General features: G+C 64.8%; 1 protein-coding gene across 2 annotated transcripts in view; it reads left to right on the forward strand.

The window, feature by feature from the left end:
• SPSB1 (splA/ryanodine receptor domain and SOCS box containing 1) overlaps positions 1–22,825 on the forward strand; it is a 40,113-nt gene extending 17,288 nt beyond the window's left edge. Inside the window, exons 2-3 of one of the 2 annotated variants that reach the window (XM_055139001.1) lie at positions 16,705–17,544; positions 21,269–22,825. In XM_055139001.1, the coding sequence (XP_054994976.1) occupies positions 16,851–17,544; positions 21,269–21,396 (822 nt within the window). In that variant the 5' untranslated portion in view covers positions 16,705–16,850 and the 3' untranslated portion in view covers positions 21,397–22,825. The remainder of the gene's footprint in view (positions 1–16,704; positions 17,545–21,268) is intronic. The other variant, XM_055139002.1, reaches the window with a different exon arrangement.
• The last annotated feature ends 456 nt before the right edge of the window (positions 22,826–23,281 follow it).

A 23,281-nucleotide genomic window follows, 5' to 3' on the forward strand; every position in this document is an offset into this window, starting at 1 on the left:
AAGGCTCTTCAGAGGGAACGCGGTCAGCTTCAAAGCCTCTGGGACAAAAGCAAGAAATCAAGGCTATTCTGGGGGGAGCCTTTGAAGGGCTTGGCGTGTGTCTCAGGAGCTAAGACGGTTCCCCTTGTCGGGCTGAAAACCAGCCGAGGCAGTCTCAGGCCCAAACAGAACACAAACAGGACCCAGCCGCCCACGCCCTCATTCCGCCCTGGCCTCTCTCCTTAAGCCGCTGCTTCTGCGCCTCAGCCTCACTCTTGGCCAAGGTGGGCTGTGCAGGGGGTCTCCTGGGCCTGTCCACCGGAACACGGGCCAGGCAAGGCCCAGGGGCAGGTGTCCCCCCCGTCCCTCATCAGGGCCACTGCCTCAGTGTGCTCCTTGCTCGGGAGCCAGGGGGGAGGTTGAAGGGAGTCAGAACCAGGCTGTCCGCCGTTTCGTGGGTGAGAATGGGCACGTCCCCGAGGTGGCAGGTGTGGGCACCGAGGCCCGGAGTCCCCAAGGCTGGGAGTCGTCTCCCAGGGACCCTGGTGAAGGTCCTGGGTCGAGAGTGCGGTGGCGTTTCCCACTTGCTCTGGCCGCCTCAGGCCCCTGGGCAGCTCCGGGTGGCCGGTGAGTCCTGTCACTAGCACTGCCTCCGGCCCCTTCCCTACCAGCGGCACCCTGGGCCTTGTGGTGGCCGTGACGGGCAGGTGGGGTCTGAGAGCGGCTGGTCACTCGAGGCTGCCCTCCCCGGGTGGCCAGCTTCCTGCTGGTACCGTGCCCGCCCCGGCAGTGGACAGGGGTTTCCTCCACAGAAACGCCAGGGGAGGTGGACCCGGGCCTCCTGTCCCTCGTTTTCCCCGGGAGTAGAGAAATGCCACTGGAAGTCGGGTCCCTGGGGTCACCCTGACCCTTTCTCGTTATGTCTGTCCCCGGGGGTTAACAGGGGGAAGGGAGGGGCCGGGGTTTGTTCCCTGTGACTTTGGCTTGGCCGGACTCCGGGGCTCATGGCATTTCGCACGTGGCCGGTGAGACCCCTGGATCGGTCCTGCCTGCCCCAAGCTGTTCCTTCCCCTCCCTGTATGGCCCCGCTGACCCACGCCTCGAGGGGAGCCCCGCCCACTCGGGTCACCCCGGGGGCACCGTGCCAGTGGCTCTGGCCGCTGGGTGGCCGTGAAGCTGGACCATGGGGCCTCGAAGCCCCGAGTCCCCGGTTTCTGTGGCTAAACATCTTCCCCGCTGCCGAGGCCGGCGCGGGGCCTGGAGCCAGGGCTGGAGTCTCCCCGGGAACTCGCCCCCAGCTGCCCCGTCTCTCCGGCCCTGCTGCCCGCGTCCCCCTCAGGAGGCCCCGGGGTGAAGCTGCCAGCCCCGTCTCGGCCACTGCTCCCGGGACTTTCCTGCTCTGGTTTCTTCGGGAAAACTCGCCGCACCGGAGAACAGACACAACCTCCAGGCCACCGCCTCCGCCCTCCCTTCCCGCCCCGGTGGGGGTGCAGGCCCCCCAGGGGCCATCTCAGGAGCAAGCCCCCTTCTCTGCTGAGTCAGCCTTGTGCTGGGGTGACACCCCCTCCCCCGGGGCCCGGCCGGCTGCTCCACGGGAGTTTCGAGCAGTGGGGAAGCAGGGAGCATTGCTCGCTTTTCGCCTCCTGGCCGTGTGTGTGTGTGTGTGTGTGTGTGTGTGTGTGTGTGTGTGTGTGTACACGCGCACACACTCAAGGATGGCAGATTCAGGAAGCACACACACAGTGTATGTCTCGGGGTGCGGGCCCAGCTGCCTCTCCACGCGGTGCCTCACCTCTGCCTTGGGGGGGGCGCTGGTTCACGAAGGGAGGGGGTGTTCCCTGGGGGGGGGCTGGGAATCGGGGCCCAGAACCAGCCCCAGTGCAAGGGGAGTCTCGGGGTGGACAGCAGCAGGACCCTGGCACTGCCCTGTGCCAGCCCAGCCCTGCCATGGGGACGTGAGGCTGGGCCTGGTGCGATGGGCTCAGGGAGGCATCTGGGGAGAAGGCTTGGCCCCCGCGTCTTCGTGGTGGACACTCTGACTGTCTAGACAGCCTGTGAAGGGCAAGAGTAAATATTTAGGCTGTGTGGCCATCTGACCTCTCTGGAAACCACTGGGTCTGTCTTTGTGGGGATGGGGGAGCAGCCAGACAGAGTGTGTCAACAGAGGCTGCGTGCCAATAAAACTTTATTTACAAAAACAGGCAGGGGGCCAAGCTGGGCCCCTCCAATCATAGCCCTGTGAACCGTGATTAAGAGGGTGGGCCCAGCAGGGCCCAGAACCAGCCCCAGGGACCTGCCCCCTCCCAGACGCCGACCTGATCTGGGATTTTCCACTGGGGGATTTCTGGCCCTTGGCGGGTGCATGGACCCCACAGAGCCCCTCACAGTGGCCACACATGGGACCCCACTTCTGGCAGAGCGGGTCATCTGCCAGGACTGCCAGCTCCGGACCTGGGACCCCTCACCCCACATCCCTGCAGACCCACAGTGGGCAGAACCTGCCAGCCCGTCCTGCGGGTCTCTTGTTGGGCCCGGTCGCCCTAGAGGGGGTCAGACGCTCCCTGAAGCTCGGACCAGCATCACTGGAGCGTGGACGGACCCTGCGCTTCCCTCCTCTCCCAGACAGGCCCCTGAGCCCGTGTCTCATCGGGGGGTGACACTGGGAGTCAGTGGTGGAATGGGGGTGCCCCTCCCCTGCCTGGTGCCCAGTCACTGTGGGCTGGGTCTCCCCGGACACACTCCCCGCAGCAGGCAGGCACTGGCCCTGCCTGGCCATGGGGTCATCCTGGACGCCCCGGGGCTCCTTAACAGCCTCCTGGGCTTCCCCAACTTGGACTGCTGGAATGGCCACCCACTGGCCCAGCGTGCCCATCCAGTGTCCCCTGGGAGTCAGATGGCCCCAGCTGAGGCCCGCGCCTCCATCCCAGGCCGCAGGGGCCGGCCTGTGGGCTCTGGAGCTCTGGGGTTCGCTGGCGATGGGTAAAGGGCTGGCCGGCAGCTCCGAGGGCACGGAGAGGGGCTCCCAGTGGCAGGGAGGGGCCCACCAGCAGGAGGGGGCGGTGGGACCGTGTACTCCACTGGGGGCCAGAATGGGGGTGACAGCTGGAGGGAGGGGCCGGGAGATCAGGAGGAGGTGGGGGTGCACGTGGTCGGCCAGGGAGAGATGGGACAGTGTAGAAGGACTGTTCGGGTGGTGGACAGTGGCTCTGCAGGGGCCGGGACGGGCAGTGGGTCTGTGTGCGGACGTGCTCGGTGGGAGGGACTTGGCAAGCTCTGTTGGCAGCGCCGCTCCGGCCCGTCGCAGCGGGACTCCTGGCGTCGGTTCCAGGACTGGCTCCCAGAGCCGGGGAGGAAAACGCCGGCGCTAGTGGGCCAGGGGCTGGGAGCAGCCCCCAAGCACAGGGCTCTCGTCTGAGCCTCGGGGCAAGGAGGAAGCCAGTGGCCTGCGAGTGTCAGCTGCGGCTCAGGCCCCGCGGTGCCCTTTCTCCCTCCGTTGCTGGCTTCTCTGCCTGTCACGTGGAACAGGGGTCATGGGAAGAAAGGGACGGCACCCTTGTGGTCAGTTTGCTGCTGGAGCGGCTGGATGCTCGCTGAATTGTTTGCTTGCCTAGTTGGTTGCTGAGCTGCTGGCTGGGCTGTCCAGCTGGTTGCTTGGTTGCTTGGCTAATTAGTTGCTGGATTAGTTGCCTGGGTTCTTGGTTGGTTAGTTGGTCATTTGCATTGCCAGCTGCTGGTGGTTGGCTAACTAGTTGCTTGCTGGTGGGTCAATTGGTCGACTAGTTGCCTGCATGGCTAGTCATCTGACTAGTTGCTCTCTTGGTTAGAAGGTTGGTTGGTTGGTTGGTTGGTTAGCTGCTTGCTTGGTCGGTAGTGCGTTAGCTAATTTGATAGGTTGGTTCGTTGGTTAGGTGCTTGGGTGGTTAGTTAGTTAACTAGTTGGTTGTTGGTTAGTTGTTTAGGTCCTGTGTTCACGGAAAGTGCCGTGGGATGGAGGGGACTGAGGTTGGGGTGGGGACAGCATGGGGTGCCCATGGCGACACTGGGGGAGTCAGGACAGCTGACACTGGCGGGAGACGGGGAGGACAGCCGTGACGCTGCAGGAGGGCGCGGGGCCACTCGCGGGGGCTTCCAGCACGACCCGGGGGGACACACATTCAGTCCAAACCCTCAGAACCGTTTTAGTTGTCCTGGGGGCCACTCCTGGGGACGCTTGGTGGCAACTAGGGCGACATGTGCACTGTTGGGGACAGGCCTGTGTCTGCGCCCGTGGCCAGGCTCATCGTCGGGCTCAGCGTCCAGTGCTCTCAGCGTGTGACGCACAGAGCCGAGACTGCCCCCTCCCGCCAGCGCCTTTCGCCCCCTCCCCGACTTCCTGTCTCCAAGTGCCTCCCCCCACCCCACCACTTACCTGGTTGTGACTGGCTTCTGTCTCGTAGTGCGTGTTGGTGAGAGCCCCTGTGTAGTGGGGTCCAAGCCCCCTCCCTGTTCTCACCATGGTCCATGCCAGTGGCTCCAGCAGCCGGAAGTGGCAGCAACTGATCCCTCTTGCGGGTGTCTTGACCTCGGCCTTGAGTGCGACAGGAACCCCGGGGCCCTCACCGGCTCCACCGAGCTGGTTCCGAGCGTCCCAGTGTAAGCAGGGACCCCCGTTACTAGAAGTGGGATAGAGGGGGCTCCCATTTGTGAATACTGTTTCTGTGTGTGTGTGTGTGTGTGTGTGTGTCTGCACACGCACATATGTGTGCATGTGCTTGCCTCTGCTATGGCTGTGGCAGTGAGGCGGAACTGCAGACGGGGGGATAGAAATGCGCAGACGGAGGTGAGGGGGCTTTGTGCAACGCTCAGGGAACAGGAACAGCCCAGCTTGGCCGTTATAACTGTTGGGTGCTGGGTTCAGGCGAGGCGCTTCCAGGAGCCGTGAGAGCAGGGGAGGCTTTGGGGCAGAGTCTCACGGACCCCCGTACTTAAGGGGCGGGAGGAGGAACTGTCCAGGGAGGCAGGCAGCATGTCCACCATCCCGGAGACCAGCTCTCCAAGGTCAAGGGCGTGGTCAGGGTTTGGGCCTGGGCTTGCGGTGGAGGGAGAGGCTTTACAGCAGCTCAGAATATTGATTGGGCCCCGGCCTTGGCAGAGCCCCTCAGGTGCCCGAGGGTGGGGGCGGGGTGGTCACAGGAAGTGGGAGTAGCCCAGGAGGGCAGCAGATCCTGGGGTGCTCCAGCCCGTGTCAGTGTTGGTCTGCAGCGAGCATGGACAGAGCAGTCCCGGGATGGCCCGATGGGTTCCTTGCACCCGTGGGGGGGGGACCCACCGCCTGAGGACGCCATAGCGCTGCTCTGAGCCCCCTTCCTGGATGCCCGCTGCCCAGCTTCCTGGCCACTAGGGTAAATGCACCTTTTCCAGTCCTTTCTGTTTCCTTGGGGGCTGCGGGCTGACGTGGCCCAGCACATCCCTGACTTCCAAGCAGAGCAGCTGAAGGAGAGGCCAGGTGGGCACCTCAGGCTGGCAGCTGGCCCGCCCCATCTGCGTGTGCCGTAATTTAAGACATCCCTGGTTTGGGGGCTGGAGCAATAGCACAGCAGGGAGGGCGTTTGCCTTGCACGCGGCCAACCCGGGTTCGAATCCCAGCATCCCATATGGTCCCCCGAGCACCACCAGGAGTAATTCCTGAGTGCATGAACCAGGAGTGACCCCTGTGCATCGCCAGATGTGACCCAAAAACAAACAAACAAACAAACAAACAGAAAAAAGACATCCCTGGTTTGGGGCACAAAAATCTCCAGGAGAGGGGAAGGCATCTCTGTCCTCCATTCCATTTCTCTGTCCCTGTGCCGCGATCTCTCTGCGAATGGGTGTTTGCCCCCGTGCCAGCCAGCCTTCACCTCCAACACCGGGGTCCTCGAGGTCTGACCTGGCCTCCCCAGCCCCGAGTCTCCCGCTGCAAGCCGTCCAGGTTCCACGTACCCCCCAACTCCCCGGCAGTTCCCTCTGGGCCCAGGTCACTCCTGGTCCCAAGCGTGTAGGCCAGCTAAGTAGGCCTTACCCTGCCTGAGACCACTGGCCTTGGGCCGTCTCAAGGTCTCCCAGATACCTGGAGTTCTGGAATGTTCCTGGGAAAGACCAGAAAGCAGCCACAGGGCCCACGGAACCACGGAGCCAGGGTGACGGCAGGCAGGTGTTAACGGGACATGGGGGCAGCCAGCATGTGTGGGGGTGGTGTCCCAGCCTGGCCACCCCCATCCAACAACCTGCCTATCTTCCAACAACTTGTCACAAATGGACGCTCACCCCAAATGACAGGGACTCATGGGGCACATGACCAGGTCTGCCTCCCAGCCGTCCCTAAACGGGGCTTCTGCACCCCCAGGCCTGGTTTCCACCACCCCCTGCCACAGGAGCCCTGGGTCCCCCACATACATGCACCCCAGAAATAGCATCTCCCTACATGGGGCACTCACGGTCCATAGCAGAAACCCAGAAACGCCAGTGTCGGGGGAGGCCGGAGTGGACTGGGGCAGGGGATGGGCTGAGCGACCCCTACCCGGGCCTGCGGGTCTCTCCTGAGGGGGTGCAGGGAGGGAGGGTCCTGCCCTTCCTCTCCGGAGCCACCCCTGACTTTGCTCTCTGCCATGCCTCGGGGGCACAGGCTGCAGACCCTTGGGCGGGGAATGTGGCAGCAGGTGCCCTCTGACCTATGGCCGATGGCCAATCAGATGGCTTATATGTATTATGATGGCCTAACCAGAAACCCCCACAACTGCCGTAACTGTGATCCCCGCCCCTTAGCTGTTTCTGTTATCTGATTGGCTACACGCTGCTCGTGCCTGCCTTATGCTGATGAGGGTTTGTGAGGCCGACCAATCAGATTGCATATGTAAATGAGGCGCTAACCAATGGAGGGCTTGATTGTCCGGCTCCTCCCTCCTCTTTTCCTCCTCCTTTCCTCCCTAACATCGGGATGCTCGCCGCCGAAAGGGAGGCCGACGGCGGGAGGGCCTGGAGGCGGGCCGGACTCCCCCAGATCCTGCCACACCCACAGTGACCACGGACTTCCAGGTCTGTGAGGGCCCCCGACCCGTCGCAGGTGCCCGCAGCCCGGGACTGGGAGGACAGGCCACCGCCACCCGCGTGGGAGACGCTGCGCTGGGCTTCGCCTCGCCCCGGGCTCCGTCCTGAGCTGCCCACGTGGCTGCCCTGGGTTGTGTGACAGCCTCGGGGAGAGAGGACAGGGCCCCTGGACCCCGTTATTTAAGCAAATGGGCACCTTTGGTGGCAAAGGTGCTGCTTAAACACTGGCCTCCCGGCCCCCCAGCCCTGTGGCTCTGAGCGATCCAGGCGCCTCCCGCCCACCCGGCCGGTCTCGGCGCTGTCTGGGGCCGCCCAGCGTGTCAGTTAGAAGCCGCAGGGACAAGGGCCCCGAGATGCCCGCGCCCCTCAGCTCCAGGGCGTCCCTCTGGTGGGAGGACCCGGCTGTGCAGGACCTCGCGCCTGTCTGGTTTCCCTTTGGGGGGACTGGCTAGGGCCTCCCCTCCGAGCTGTCCTGCCCTGCGAGTAGGACCTGTGAGGCCGGGGCTGGTGGCAGGATGTCCTGGTTCTGGTGGCTTCTGTGGGCACGTCTTGCTCAGCAGGAATGGAGCGCTTTTGGTGACGGGGACGGAAAAGCGGGACAGAGGCAGTGTCCGAGGGCACAGGAGGGCCTCGCTGGGTGATGAAGAGGAGGGGTGGGGTGGACCCGGGGGTCCTCAGGGCTCGTGCCTCATTGGCACGCCATGGCTCAGCTGCCGGTGTAAGAGCTGAGTTAAGGGTCCCCGTCACCTCCGCTGTCCCGGCGCCCTTGGCTCAGACGCGGCCTGCTGGCACAGGGGTCTGCTGCTTCGGGTGGTGTTCCGGACCCTCCGGATCCAGCCCTGGTCCGGGTTGCGTCCTCAGCCCGGACCCAGCACCTGGAGGGGCACTTAGGAAGTTGGCGCCGCTGCCCTGTGGGACACTGTGCTGGCCTCTGTCCCACGGAGGACAGCTCCTGGTCCGTCCTCTCTCCTTCCTGCCTTGTGGCCGGGCAGCCCCTCGCTCACCCTGCTCACTCACCCCTACGCCCCGCGCTTCCTGTTCCCCAGCCCGACTCGTCCACGGTGCTCCCATCCCTTCGCCCCTCCTCCCGTCTCTGAGACACGGGGTCTTCCTCCCTCCCTTGCCTGCCCTGTCCTGGTTCCTGGGTCCTGGACATGCCCTCCCCAGGCCTCGGGCGACCCTGCCTGCGTCCGGGTGCTGGCCCTTCCACAATGCTCATGTCAGCTGGAGACTGAGACGGCCCAGAGGGGACCTGGTTTGTGTCTGGGGCGGGGGGCGGGGGGGGACAGTCTCCCAGTGACCGGCTCACTCTGGATGCGGGAAGCGAGAATTTGAAAATCCGTCTTGGTTTCTCCAAGCCCAGGGGCGCCCAGACTGGCAGCTCCGGAGGGGGCGCTGGGGGAGCCCCAAGGTGCTTGGGGAACAGGTCTCCTCCCGGCTGGGGCGTGTCCAGGGGCGATGCGGCACGGGGTGGGGCGGGGCTGTGGCTCCCGTGGCGAGCCCGGGGCCGTGTGGGGGCCCAGACCCGTAGGACAGTCTCCTTTGGCCCGAGGCGCACTGCACGCCGGTCAGAGTAGGAGCCATCACAGCTACAGTAGCAGCAACTGGACCAGAGGCGGCGCCATGGATAGGGACTCACCTGGCAGTGCTCAGGGCTTTCTCCTGACTCACTCAGGAATCACTCCTGGCGGGGCTCTGGGGGGCCTTGTGGGATGCCAGGGATCAAACCCAGGTCAGCCTCATGCAGGGCAAACGCCCTCCCCGCTGTGTTCTCACTCTGGCCCCAGACCCCAGTTTGATCCCCAGCACTGGTTCCCCGAGCACCATCCCTGAGCACTGCTGGGTGTGGCCCCCAAATCAAGCACTGTAGCACTGTCATCCCCTTGTTCATCGATTTGCTCGAGTGGGCACCAGTAGCGTCTCTATTGTAAGACTTGTTGTTATTCTGAGACTTGCTGTTACTGTTTTTGGCATATCGAATACGCCACGCATAGCTTGCCAGGCTCTGCTGTGCGGGCGGGATACTCTCGGTATCCCAGAGCTTGCTGGGCTCTCCGAGAGGGATGGAGGAATTGAACCTGGGTCAGCCGCATGCAAGGCAAACGCCCTACCCGCTGTACTATCGCCCCCAAACCAAATCAACAATAAATATAATGCAATACTTATGTAGTATAGTGCAAATAGATATAATGTGACACTATATATTATAGAATAATGTAAATATATTTAAATAACACTATTATATGCTGTATATAATATCAATATATAAATTATATATATAATATATTGTAAATATGGGTGGAGCAATAGCACAGCAGGTAGGGCGTTTGCCTTGCATGCGGCCGACCCGGGTTCAATTCTTCCGCCCCTCTCGGAGAGCCCGGCAAGCTACCGAGAGTATCTTGCCCGCACGGCAGAGCCTGGCAGGCTACCCGTGGTGTATTCGATATGCCAAAAACAAGTCTCACCATGGAGATGTTACTGGTGCCCACTCGAACAAATCGATGAGTAACGGGATGACAGTGACAGTGAATGTAAATATATACACATAAATGTGTAGCTAGCACGTGAGCCCATCTCTTGGGCCCTGCCGCTCCGAGGATTCTTATCCATGGACTCGTGGGTTCTCCTCAGGACCCCCTCAACCCCCCAGGGGAGCATTATCTGTCCCCAGACTGACCACAGGGAGCACTAGTCTTCAATCTTCCTCCCTTAGGAGGCACTCAGGGGCCGAGGGACAGAGGGGGTCCCGGGGAAGCACAGAGTGACCGGTGGGCCTTAGCCGGTGCTTCTGGGAGGGGCAGGGGCGACCCTTGGGGAAGCAGGGACATGTGGGCCCCGAACAGGGGCACGTGGGTGTGTCTGGCCCGAGGGAGTGGGGGGCCCTGGGACCAGAGGCTCAGAGCAGCAGCCTTGGTGGTCCTGGCGTGAGATGGGGGGTGCTTGCCCTCCTGGCCCCCAGCAGCTCCCCATGCAGACCCCGAGCAGGCCCAGTGGCCCTGTGGCCCCGGGCTGGGCGGGAGCAGGTGGGCGCTGGGGGGTGCGGTGCACACGACTGGCTTCTTCCGTGTGCTCGTGCCCCCCCCCCCTGCCCCCAGGCGGGTGTGGACACATGCAGGCGGAAGCCGGATTCTTCTAGAGAAACCCGATCACAGGCAGCCCGTGGAAGTGGCCGGGTTGCCAGCTCCCAGCTCTGCGCTTTTCATTCAAGAAAAAAAGGGGGTGGGGGGCGGGGGACCCAGATCTGGGTGGAGGGGCCAGGCTCTCGAAGGGCCTTACTGCCTAGGTATTAGGGGCTTCGCGGGGTCCTCAAAGGCCCCTCTCGGGCTCGGCACCCCTCCCCCATGTGCGCTGTGGAGGCGGGCCCGGCTTCCCCCCTTCTCTCTGGGATTCTCTTTCTTTGGGGGTGAGAGTCACTGTGCTAAAGAAGGGGTGGCCGCAGGCCTCCCCCTGCCGGGCCCCCCAGCCCCCTGGCAGAAAGGACTCCCGGCTGCTCCCTCCTCTGCCTCTCTCCCACAAACGGGGTCGAGGCCCGTGACCTTTGCTGCTGCGCGGTCACCGGGCTCAGCTCAGGGTTCAGTGCTCGGGTTGGATGGCCCCTCCCGCATGTACCGCACGTTTGTGTCTGTGGCCTCCCCGTGTGCTGTCCTTCTGGCCCCACTTTCCGTCCTTCTTTCCCCAGCTGCCTTGTCCAAGCACCCCCTGGGCTCCTAGACACCCCACACCGCCCCCCCCGGGAATGGTGCTGAGGTGCCCGGGGACGCGCTGCCAGGCCCAGGCCACGGACAGGTGTGGACGGCGTGGGCAGTCTCCGCGTGGTGTGTCGTGCCGGAACCTTGTGGCTCCTCTGACCCAGCACGGCTGCCCCACGTCAGGACGCCAGAGGTCACTGGTGCTGATGTCGGTCTTTGACCCTTGGGGAAGCAGGGACCTGGGCAGGCAGGTCCCCCAGTGGACTGTGGGGAGGGGGACCCGGGTGTGGGGGGCCGTAGCGGTCAGCAGGAGGAGGTGCTGGGCAGCCGCTCCCCATGGGACACCCCCGCCAGCCGCCCCACTGTCCGTGAGGAGCCCGAGACTGGGACCCAAGGGCTGGTGGGCGACGCTGGGACACAGGAGCGGGGCAGCCTCACGCCCGCGGCCCCTGCTCCCGGGCGGGCCCTGGCACCTGTGCCTGGAGCAGCCTCACGGTAGAGCCTTGGTGGCATTTCAAAGCGACAGAGAGCCAGAACCCGGGAAGTGGGCTCGAGCCCGGCGGGTTTGTGAATCGAGGGCTCGGGGCTAGGATCCCTTCAATGCCCGGGGGTCCCTCCCAGGGCTGCCCACGCCCCCCACCCAGCCATCGGTTGCCTGATAGCCCCCCCGCCCCACGTGCTGCTCTGGGCTTTGATGCACAGGATTATTTCACGCGAGTTTCCGAGCCTGCTGCATCCTGCGGCTCGCGGGCCTGGGGCTTCCTGCACCCACCCCAGCCCCTGCTCCCCTCAGATGTTGTTCTGCCCCGGGCGGGGAGGGGGTCTGTGCATGTGGCCCTCGAGCCCACGCCTGCACCCGCCTTCCGTGGGCATTAGCGGGGAGGGGCCTTCCCGGCGCTGCGAGGGGCAGTGGTGGGGGGCACGAGCCCCTCCCCGCATCTCCAAGCTTCCGGTGCCCGCAGGAGGCTCTTCCTCTCCGCCTGCCTTCCCTCCCGAGGGCGGGCGGGCCGCTCCAGCGCCTCTCTCTGCCCCAGTTGGCAGACAGGCCAAGGAGGCCGGAAGAGGCCAGCCTGGGGGGGGGAGTGGCACGATCTGGCCAGTCCCCTTTGAGCACCGGGATCGAGCGTCTCCCCCCTCCCCGGAGGCTGCCCCCAGGGCCGCCCCCTCAGCAAGGTGCACCGGGCTGGTCTCGGCTGGCGTGAGCTTGCTGGGGGCTCCCGTCCACCAGGTAGGGCCGGGAGGGGCCCCAGGGGCACTAAGGGTCTCCCACGTGGACGCCGCCGTGGTACTGCGCCTGGCCCCCCTTTCTGCTCCTTTTGAGGGGACCCCGTCCTTCCTGGGCAGGCAGGTCCCCCACTGGACAGGCGCCACCTCCAGGGTGGGTGACGTTGGGCCGCAGCCTGTACTTGCCGCATGGCTCAGAGGTCGCAGCTCTGCCACCATGAGTCCCCGCGTGAGCGGGCGCTACTCGTCCCCCGTCCCTCCCCCCCGATAGCTGCACCCTCCATGGTGGGCCTGCAGCGTGCACGCTGGCCCCAGGGCGGGTGCCGGGAACCCTAGCGCCCACCGCTTTCCGGAGCTGGCGGCCACAGCAGGTGCCCTTGGGGGCCCTTTGAGCTCTAGGCCATGTGGCATCTTCTCCTGAAAATTCCTCCTCAGAACTTTCCAGAAAGATCTGGAACTGTGTGATAAGTTTTGGGCAGAGGAAGCCTTGTCGATCCCCGCTTGAGCGGGAACCCGTGGGGTCCGTCCACCCTCTGGGGGCAGGCGGGAGGGTCAGGCCCCTCTGCCGGGGCTCCAGGGCCAGGCATGGGCCCGTCCCGTGCACACCCCCCCCCCAGAAGCCCCTGAATTAGCCGACAGCGCAGGGCGGAGGTGGGAACTGCCCCCTGGGCCCGGCGGGCGGGCGGGGAGGCGGGGGCCGGGGCGGCGCTGATCTCCAGGTGAAAGGACGTTTCAGGAACGGGCTGGGCCCACATCCTGAAGCGCGTTTGTTTCCCCATCTCGGGTCCAGACAATGGGCCGATTGTGCAGGGTCAGGTCGCCGGGAGCTGAGCTCCGAGGGGCGCGCGGTGGGGCCCACCACAGCCCTCCTCGTGCCTGCTGCCCCTCCCCCCGGCCCGCCGGGACGGCCCTGCTCTCTCCACACTGTGGTCCGGGGCGGTGGCTCGGGGCTCCCGTGTCTGAGGACGGGCCCCAAAAGGTGGCACTGCAGAGGGTCGTGCCCGCGACCGGAGGGACCCCGGGGAGCTCCAGGCCGTAGCACGCTCGCTAGTCCCAGCTGAAGAGGGGAGGTGCTCGCAGGCAGTGCTCCGGGGGCTGCGGTACTTGGCCTGGCAGTGCTGGCACCGTGCGACGCAGGGGGAGGGGGGAGGCCCTTTGAGATATTTCCTAGGCAGGGTCCTGGGCCTCACACTGAGCCACACGCCTGCCCCCTCCAGTTTGCCCGAGCCCCCCCGCCCGCGATTGCTGGGCAGATCCGAGTCTGTGACTTAGGAAGTGTGGGGACAGCGCCCTGTGGGGTAACGTCCCGCGTTGGGGCGCCCCTTCGTGGGAGAGGCTGACCTGTGCACAGCGGGGCCTCGGCATGTTTTCGGGGTGAACTGCACATGTCACCTCAGGTGTGCGGGTGTGGAGGGGGCCGTGGGGAAGCGTTTGGGCCTGTGGGTGGGCGGGGCAGGCGGCCCTCCCGCCCTGGTGCCTGTGTGTGCGCCTCTCACGTCTTTTCAGAGGCGCTGGGACTCGAAGCGTGTCTGAAGGGGCTTTCCTCACGCGCCCTCCGGGACGCACCCGGGCGAGGCGTGCTGCTGATTCTGGGCCTTTCCGTCTGCGCGCGCACACACACACACACACACACACACACACACACACGCACGCACCGAGGGGATCGTTCACTCCCGGCCTCCGCCTGCCTCGCTCGCGGGCGCTTCTCCCGTTGTCCCTTGTAGACGTGGCGGCTGGACAGAGTGACAGAGTGTCGCTGCCCCGTGCTGCTGGTGGGGCTTCTGCTGTGACTGTCCCGTTTGCCGGCTTCCTGCGGCCCCGCCCCAGGGCTCAGGACGGGACACTCAGTGGCGCTGGGCCACCTCTGCCCAGTTTCGTGCTGGCAGGCGGGGGGCAGAGGGTGCCCGTGTCACGGGAAGGTGCTTGCCCGAGGCCCCCACCCACACCAGCCCTTTCCCCTTGGCCCCCCTTGAACTCGTGTGTGCCCCCAGAGAGACGGTCCCCAGGAAGTGCCTCCCGGTGCTGGCCCTGGACCTGAGGGGGCTGCGGGCAGCGCCCCTGAGAAATCTTGTTTGCCCCACAACACCCGGGCCTACACACATGTTCTCCTCATGTATTCACGTGTACACGCATTCTCACCAGTGTTCATGCACGTTCTCGCCTGCATCTTCACACATGTTCTTACAGTGCTCTCCCGTGGCTCCACCTGTGTGCATGTTCCTCCACAGAGCACATGGAGACGTCCTCTCCACGCATGTGCTGTCACATGTGCCCACATGCAGTTTTCTCCGGTGTTTATAGGCATATACACTCCTGTATGATTGCCTGCACACACATCCCTGTCTTCACAAACATGTTCTTTCCCACATGTTCATGTGTGCTCACATAGACTCTCTCCCGTTTGTTCATATGAGCATGTGTTCTTTCATATGCTCATATACTCTGATGTGTGTGTTGTGTGTTCTCTCTGTATATTCATGTGTGTTCTCTTCATGTATTCACGTATTTATTATTTTCTGTGTGCTCACATGTGTGTTTTCTCTGTTCATATGTGTTTCTCTGTGTTCACATGTGTTCTCTTCATGTGCTCATGCCTGTGTTCTCTGTGTTCATGTATCTGTTCTCTTTGTGTGTTCACATATGTATTCTCCCGCATGTGCTAATGCTTGTGTTCTTTTCCATGTGCTCATGTATGTGTTCTCCTGTGTGTTCATGCGTGTTTTCTTTCCTGTGTGCTCATGCATGTGTTCTTTCCTGTGTGCTCACATGTGTGTTCTCCATGTGGTCACATGTGTTCTGTGTTCACATGTGTGTTCTCTCTATGTGTTTGTGTATATTCTCTCCAGTGTGCTCATGTGTGTGTTCTCTCCCCTGTGCTCATACGTGTTCTCTCCCGTTTGCTCATGCATGTTTTCTCATGTGCTCATGTGTGTTCTCTCCATGTGTATACACGTATATTCTCTCCCATGTTCACACACATGTTCTCCCACATGCTCATTTCTCCTGGGAACATGTCTCCTGCAGTGCTGAACCCATGGACGAGGTTGCACCCCCTGCCCCCCCGCAGAGCCCCATCTCTCTGGTCCTTCCAGCCCTTCTTGGGCTGTTGCTGCTTATTTGGGGTGCTGAGGGTGTGGGGAGGCGAGGCTGGTCTCCGTGAGGGTGTGGCTCTGTGGGGTCCATGGGGCCAGCTCTGTCCCCTGCTCCTGTTCCTGCCCGCCACGCCTCGCGCTCTTGGTGTCCTTGCTTCTCCTGGGGGGCCAGGCCAGGAGAAGGGATGGGGACCCCCCAGCACTCGCCATGCCCAAGGACATGAGGCCACGCTGCCTGAGGGCACAGCATGTACCCCCCTCCCGCCCCCCAGCACTGCCCCCTGCAGGCCCGTGTGGTGTCTCACTGTGACCTGCCTTGGGCTCAGTCCGGCCCACTGTCTGTTTTTGGCAATAAAGTTTTATTGGGACAGAGGCACTCATTTCCATGTCTAGTTAACCTAAAAAGGTTACTTATATGGTTTCCATGTCTAGTAACCTAGAAAGATGATTTCCCTTCCCGGGAGTCAGCTGCCCCGGCCTTCCAGAAGAATATTCTAGAGCGAGAAGGAACAGAGCAGAGGTGAACGTGCCAGGAGGGCTCGGCTGTCGGGCACTTGTCTCAGTCCTGGGGAAGCGGGACCCCACCTCAGAGGACCTGGTGGGTGCCCGGAGCGGCTGCCAGGGTGGTGGGGCACAGAGGCGGGTACCGGGAAGCGCCCGCAGTCGCCGTGCCCAGACCTGGCGGGCCGTGCTCCCGGCAGCTGGTGCCAGCCGGAGGAAGAGGAGGCGGCAGAGCCTCGACACGGCGGCTCAGGGCCGAGTGGGCGCAGCAGGAAGTGGAGAAGGAAGTGTCCGCTGTGTCCTTCGCCTGGACGCAGGGTGGGCACACGGGACAGGTGACTCAGGGGTGACCCTGGCGTCACCCGGGCGATTGGCTGCCCTAGAGGTGAAGGGGCAGGAGAACGGGTTGGGGCTGGGGGCAGCCTCCAGACGCCCTCCAGTGAGTGGGCCTGAGAGCCGGCCAGCGGGACTGCCCTGGGGGGCGCAGGGCGTGAGGCCTGAGGGGTGGTCCCCAGCTGCAGGGGACACCAGCAAGGGGAGGAGGGGACAGGGAGCGGAGGGGCAGCCTCGGGCCGTCCCCTGGGGTCACAGCTGAGAGGGACCAGGACAGAGACGTGTCCTGGCCCCCCCACCGGGAACCGGGGCCAGGCTCCCCAACGTCCAGTGGGCACTCACTCGTCCTACAGGCCCCGCTGTGCCGAGCCAGGCCTGGGGACCACTGGGTCATCCTGTCCCAGGCCCCTTGTGCTCCTGGCACCTGTGACTAGCACGGGTGCCCCCTGCGGCCCCCCGCCTGACTGCATGAGCCTCGCCGTACCCCAGGAGCTGGTTCTCTGGCCTGGGCTGAGTCCGGGTGTCCCGCCCAGCCCCCCCGCTGTGCAGCCCAGAGCGCCCCCCCCCACCCCACCCCAGTGGGAAGAAGCTTCCAGCCCAGTTTGCCGCGGAAACCCAAATGCCGTCTCCTACGCGGGCGGCCCTCAGCGAGGAGCAGGGTGACCCTCTGAGCGAGGAGCAGGGTGACCCTCTCCGCCCAGCTCCGCGTGGTGCCTCAGGAGCTGAGAGCAGCCCACTCCGCCCCCACCCCCCCTGCCCCCAACACGCGCCCTTCTCCCCACAGCCCTGCTCACCCGCCTCTTTCTCCTTCCCTCCAGCAGGCGGCGCTGACCACTGAACTCCCGGCCCGGCCACCCGCCCCCAGCCCCGGTGGGGGGGGCCTGATTGGGAGACCGGCCCCCCGCCGCCCCGCGATTGATGAGTTTGCCCGGGGGCGGCTGGCAAGGGGGGAGTGCCGGCAAGCATGGGCCAGAAGGTCACCGGGGGCATCAAGACTGTGGACATGCGGGACCCCGCGTACCAGCCCCTGAAGCAGGAGCTGCAGGGCCTGGACTACTGCAAGCCCAGCCGCCTGGACCTGCTGCTGGACATGCCCCCCGTGTCCTATGACGTGCAGCTGCGCCACTCGTGGAACAACGACGACCGCTCGCTCAACGTCTTCGTGAAGGACGACGACCGGCTCCTGTTCCACCGGCACCCGGTGGCGCAGAGCACCGACGCCATCCGCGGCAAGGTGGGCTACACGCGCGGCCTGCACGTCTGGCAGATCACGTGGGCCGTGAGGCAGCGGGGCACGCACGCCGTGGTGGGGGTCGCCACGGCCGACGCCCCCCTGCACTCCGTGGGCTACACGACCCTCGTGGGGAGCAACCACGAGTCCTGGGGCTGGGACTTGGGGCGCAACCGGCTCTACCACGACGGCAAGAACCAGCCGAGCAAGACGTACCCCGCCTTCCTGGAGCCAGAGGAGACGTTCATCGTCCCCGACTCCTTCCTGGTGGCGCTGGACATGGACGACGGCACCCTGAGCTTCATCGTGGACGGACAGTACATGGGAGTGGCCTTCCGGGGCCTCAAGGGCAAGAAGCTGTATCCCGTCGTGAGCGCCGTGTGGGGCCACTGCGAGATCCGGATGCGCTACTTGAACGGGCTTGACCGTAAGTGTCCCCTCCCCCTCGGCCGTTGGGAGGCGTCCCCCCGTCCCGAGTCCTGGCGAGGCCCAGTGTCTAGGGGTGGACCTCCAGGGCAGTCAGATTCCCAGCGGCAACTCCAGATCGCCTCTGGTGACATCAGGAGTCCTCGCTGGGCCGGCCTGGGTTCCAGCGGTACCTCCCTGGTGAACGAATCCGGTGGGTGGGTGGGTGGGTGGGTGATTGGATGGGTAGTTGGCTCAGTGGGTGAATGAATGAGTAGGTACCAATGGGTAGGGCTGCCTGGACGAGTGGGTGGGTAGATAAAGGCAGACACGCATTGTCTGCCTTGGTAAATGAGTGGTGGGTAGGTAGATGGGTGGGTGCATGAATGAGTAGATGGGTGGGTCCATGGGCCAGTGGGTGGGTGATGGGTGGATGGATAGACAGAGGAATGAATAGGTGGGCGGGTGGGTGGATAAAGGGGTATGTGATTAGAGGGACAGATAGTAGATAAATTAGTATATGGGCAGATAGTAGATAAATTAGTATATGGACCGGGGGCGGGTGGTGGGTGGGTAGGTAATGGGTGACTGATTGGGTAGAGTGGAGGAATGAGTCGGTGAGTTGAGGCACGAGGCAGAGGCGCGGGTGTTGAGTAGGTTTGGGCAGGCGAGGTGGGCGAAGGGCTGAGCCGGGCGGGCCACGGGCGGTGCATAGTGGGTGGGTGTCTCTGAGGGGCCTCGCCTGCAGGTTTGATCTACACGCAGCGGAGTTCCGAGCGAGGGTCTGGCCTCCGGGACTAGGTCTCTCCTAGGCGAACTCGGGGTCCTCGGCCACGACAGCCCCTCTCCCAGCGCTGGGGCCTTCCCGGGCCCTGGCACCCGCCTCCTGAGGGGTCTGTTCACAGAGATGAGTCGGGAATCCCGGGGAGAGGTGCGTGGGCTGGGACTGAGCTCAGGCACAGAGCGTGACTCTCCCCTGGAGGGTGGGGGGAGGGTGGGGGAGGAGCTGCGAGCCTGGTTGATGGGGTACAGAGCCCTGGGGTGCACCCACATCAGAGTCAGGTGACAGGGACACTCACGGCCTTGCCGGGGACAGGAAGTGTCCATCAGGCACCTGTTGTTGTTGCTGTTGTTTTTGACCACACCCAGCAATGCTCAGGGGTCACTCCTGGCTCTGCACTCAGGAATCACTCGTGGCAGTACATAGGGGGACCATATGGGGTGCCAGGAATCGAACCCGGGTCAGCCACGTGCAAGGCAAGCGCCCTCCCCACTATACTGTCTTTCCGGGCCCCATCAGGCACCCATTGTCCATGACCCTGACCCTGGCGGGGTGAGAGTTTATCATTTGGGGGTCACGGGAACAGGTGAGCCCACCCAGCAGCTCCCGCAGTCCTAGAGGAGATGTCTGAACACGGGCGGGGGGCCGGGGGTCTCTCCCAGGCCTCCCCCCTCTCCTGGTGGTCCTGGCATCCTGGGCTTGTGTCCACTCAGCTCCAGGCGTGGGCTGAGGCCCGAGCTCACTGCGTGGCCCCTTGAACACCTGACTCCCACAGAGGGTCTGTGAGCTTGGGGGGCGCTCATCCCCCGACCAGGGACATCGAGACCACCGTAGAAACGATCTCCTGAGTGCCCCCCGCCCTCATCTGTCACGGCCCCGTGCACCCTTGGGGGTCCCTGGGGACGTCTCCTTCCCGGGGCAGGCGCGGGGCAGCCTCACCTCCCTCCCCAGGGACCCCCAGGGAGCAGGGCGTGACACGGGAGCTCGGCCCAGCATCTAGAATCTCCCCAGCACCCCACGTGGACTGGGCTTATGGATAGACGCCTTCAGGCTCCTCCCTTGCCACGCCACCCACGCCGAGCCACCCACGCCGTTCCATGCCACGCCTGCCACGTCACCCACGCCGAGCCACGCCAGCCCTCAGCCCCACCCAGCAGGGAACCAGCCCGCCGGCTCCGAGGGCTGCTGGGGCTCATGAGGGTCTCCCCACTTCTGGGGGCCAGGGGGAGCCAGGGCCAGCGTGGCCCCCTCTCCTGCCTCCCCCCGGGCCCTCCTGCGGCTCTGCACTCAGGTGCTCCCCGGCAGCGTCCAGATCAGTGCCCTGCGGTTTCGGGTCCGGGAAGGCGCCCTCTTCCTGGGGGGCCCTCACCCACATGTCAGTACCTCAGCGGGGGTGGTGCTCCCAGGGGGGAAGGCCGTGTGTGGGGAGAGCATGTTCCGGGGTCCGGCCCTGGGGCGCGGCGCTGGGCCGGGCGTCAGGGCCGCCACCCCGAGGACGCGTCCTCCACCCACGACCTTCGAGGATCCGCTTCTGAGGCTCTTCCGCCCACGGCTGCTTTCGGGAGGGAGCGTGGGGCCCACCCCAGAGCCTCTGTCCAGCCCCGTGACGCCCCCACACCTCCGGGGAGCAGCACTGGGCGGGCAGGGGTGTCTGCGTGTAGGGGAGGACCCCCCTGGCTGCTGCGCAGGGAAGGGGCGTGGCCGAGGGAGTCCACGTCCTTTTTTTTTTTTTTCCTGAAAAGTGGGAGAAATCTGGTCCCTGGGTTCTGTCTGGCCCCTGACGAAGGCTGAGCGTGGGGTGCTGAGATCTGCCCAGGCACCCCGGGGAGCCCGGGAGGGCACGGGGGTCATGCATGTTCCAACAGGCCCCAGAAACGCAGAGACTCTGCCCGTTCCTCGGAGCTCCGCGCCCCGAGCTCTGGGCTGTGTCCGCCCGCCTGCCTGCCCGCTCGCTCCCCGCTCATTCCTAGAAACCTGCGTGGGCTTCCTCCCCGCCCGGCCCGGCCTCCCCGCCCAGAGCACTGAGGTGTGGGAGGCCTTTCGGGGGCCTGTGACCCCAGGCCACAGTCCGGGCCAGGCATGTCCAGGGCGCTGGACCCTGCGGCCGGGGTTTGTGTCGCTGAGGCCCCAGAGTCAGGGCGATCACTGGGGTTCCCGGGGACTGGCCACATTTCAGCTCGGGTGTGTGAGCTGCCCCTGCACGGCTGGCCTCGAGGGCACGCCAGACCCACCCCCCCCCCCATTAGACAGGCGCCCTCGGGGCGGGCCACGGCCGTGGCAGTGCGCGGGCAGGTTGGGGCGGGGAGAGGTCCAGGTGTGCGGCCCTCGGACCTGGCCAGGCCAGGCAGGCGCGAGGTGGCCCTCCAGCCTGGACTCTCACCCCCGGAGTCCATTTCCCCGGCTGCCACGTGGGGGTCACTGTCCCCACAGGCTCAGAATAGCTGCTGCATCCCGAGGAAGGGAGCTGGGCCGGGCGGGGGCGGGGGCGGGGGGGATAGACCTCGGCCTCTCACAGGCCTGCGGGGGCGCAGTGACGCCCCTTCCCCTGCAGGCTGCAGCGGGGCTGACTCCCTCCCCCATCCCCGGCCTGGGGGCTCTGCAGGAGCTTTGGGGGCATCTGTCCCTGTTGCCCCAGGCAGGATGAGGCCAGGCCATGAGGAGGGCCCTGGACGGGGCAGGTGGGGGGCGTTGCAGCTGGTGGGAGGGAGTCGGGGTGCAAGCCTGAAGCAGGTGATTTTGACCCCGCCCCTCCGCTCTCCCTCCGTCCAATGGAGACGAAGAGTGACTTCCCGGGGGGTCAGTCACCCACCGGAACCCAGGCCCTTCGAGGCCGAGTGCGTGCGTGTGTCGGTAGCAGAGAGGCTGTGGAGTGCGGCAGACCTGGATTGTGGTTGCGGGGGGGGGGGGGCATGCCTTCTAGAAGCTTCCGGCGTGGGCTGACTGTTGTCCTGTCTCTCCCCCGCAGCTGAGCCGCTGCCGCTCATGGACCTGTGTCGCCGCGCGGTGCGCCTGGCCCTAGGGAAGGAGCGGGTGGCCGAGATCCATGCGCTGCCCCTGCCCGCCCCGCTCAAGGCCTACCTCCTGTACCAGTGACACGCCCGCCCCGCCGCCTCCCGCGCCCCCTCAGCTCCGCGGCCACCCTGCCGGGCCCCGGCACGGGCAGGTGACCCTGCACGTCCCCGAGCCCTGGGGCAGCCCAGCTCGGCCCCCACACCGGCCACGTCCCGGGGCGCAGACCCCCGGGACCCCGAGGTGCTAAGATGAGGGGTGACGCCCAGCAGGGCCACAGTGACGGGGCTCAGGGCACCGGGGCTCCCCCGGGCCTGGAGGCGGGCACCCAGCCGGACCTCCCCCGGGCACCCGGCACCGGGCACCGGCCTCGCCCCACCTGTATTTATTCTTCGGACAGTAACAGACGCCGTTTATTTATTCCAAGTAGAGCAGCGGCCTCATGCCGTCACCCTCTCTGAGTGGCCTGTTGCTTTGCCACCGTCATGCGCCCACCCCTCCCCCGCCCCCGGTTTGTGCCTCCCGGGCCCTCCCGCCTGTCTGTACTGGCGCCCCACTCCGAGGCCCCGAGTGGGCACCTCAGGGTGCCATGTGCAGTATGGGGGGCGGGGGGCACAGTCCCCGCAGATGGTGCCAGTTCCCCGTGACCCCCGGGAAGGGGCCGAGCACTCGTCTGTCTCCACGTGGCCCCTTGTCCTCATCTCCAGGGACGTCCGGCTGTGCTGAGATGCCCCCTGTGCGTCCTCAGCCGTTCCTGGACCCCCGAGGAGGAGTTAAGGGGGGCATAGGAGAGGTCTCCCGCCCCTGAGAGCAGCGCCAGGGAGGGGAGGGAAAGCCCACCCCCCAGCCATGCCCCCCCAGTTCAGAGCCCCAGGATGGGAGGGGAGGGGGCAGTGTGCAGGGAAGACCACAGCCCCCCACACACCAGAGACCCCAGCAGCCTCCATCGTGCTCGGCCCCCTCGCTCTGAACCTTGAAGTCACCCGCCTGAGAGTCCGACTACGTTCCTATATAGGTACAATAGATTACTTTATTTGTTTAAAATGGTTAATATATATACATATCTATATCTCTCTATATATTTGTCCACAAGAATTATCTTTTTAAACAGCTGCTGTAGGGTACCTTAAAAAAAAAAAAAGTCTTCCAGTGGAATATATTTTTAAAGCACAAAATTGGTGCCAAGTCTGGGTGAGGAACGTCCAGGGCCCGCTTATTCCTTGGAGGGTCGGGGGGACCCTGACCTGGAGGGCTCCCCCCACCAGCCTGGCCAGCTCCTTCGGTGGGGGGGACACGTGTGGATGAGTGTCGCCCTTGCTGGCTTCGCGTCCACAGCCCTCGCCCGACGCCGGATGAATCACCGGGCGGCTTGTCATCAGCACGTCCCGGCCCCGGCCCAGACCCCCGCGCCTCCCTCCCCGCCCCCAGCCCAGAGTCCTGCGGCCTGTACAGTTCTGAAACTCCCCTTCTGTTTTCTGACGGTTGGTGAACAGTAACCGAATAAAGGATGTTTATTAAAATACAAGCCGCTCTGGAATCCGTTTGTGCCGGGGGTGGGGGAGTGGGGAGGGCGAGAGGGGAGGGTCCCCCAGCCCCGTAACCCACCGTTCCCAGCTAAACTCGAGGCAACCTGCACCCTGACGGGGACGGAGGCGGGGGGAGGCCTGCAGGGGTGTCCCCCACTTTCCAGGGGTGATGAGCCTGCCTCGGCGGCGGGGGGCCTTCACGAGGCGGAGGCAGCCCCTGGCATTAGGCACGAGCCCCTCGCCGCGATGCCCCCCGGACCCGCCCCTTGTAAGCCTGTGTGTCCGGCCGCCAGCCCCGGGCCGAGGAGACGGGAAATTCTGGGCCTGTTTAGATCCAGGAGCGATAACACGGGGAAGAGCCAAGGAACTTACCAGATATGATCACTCCATGACTCGCTTCCCAGGAATTGGCCTGGGCTGGCTCCCGGGGGGCATTTCTCATC

Source organism: Sorex araneus, chromosome 5, assembly GCF_027595985.1.
Source record: "Sorex araneus isolate mSorAra2 chromosome 5, mSorAra2.pri, whole genome shotgun sequence".
NCBI lineage: Eukaryota > Metazoa > Chordata > Mammalia > Eulipotyphla > Soricidae > Sorex > Sorex araneus.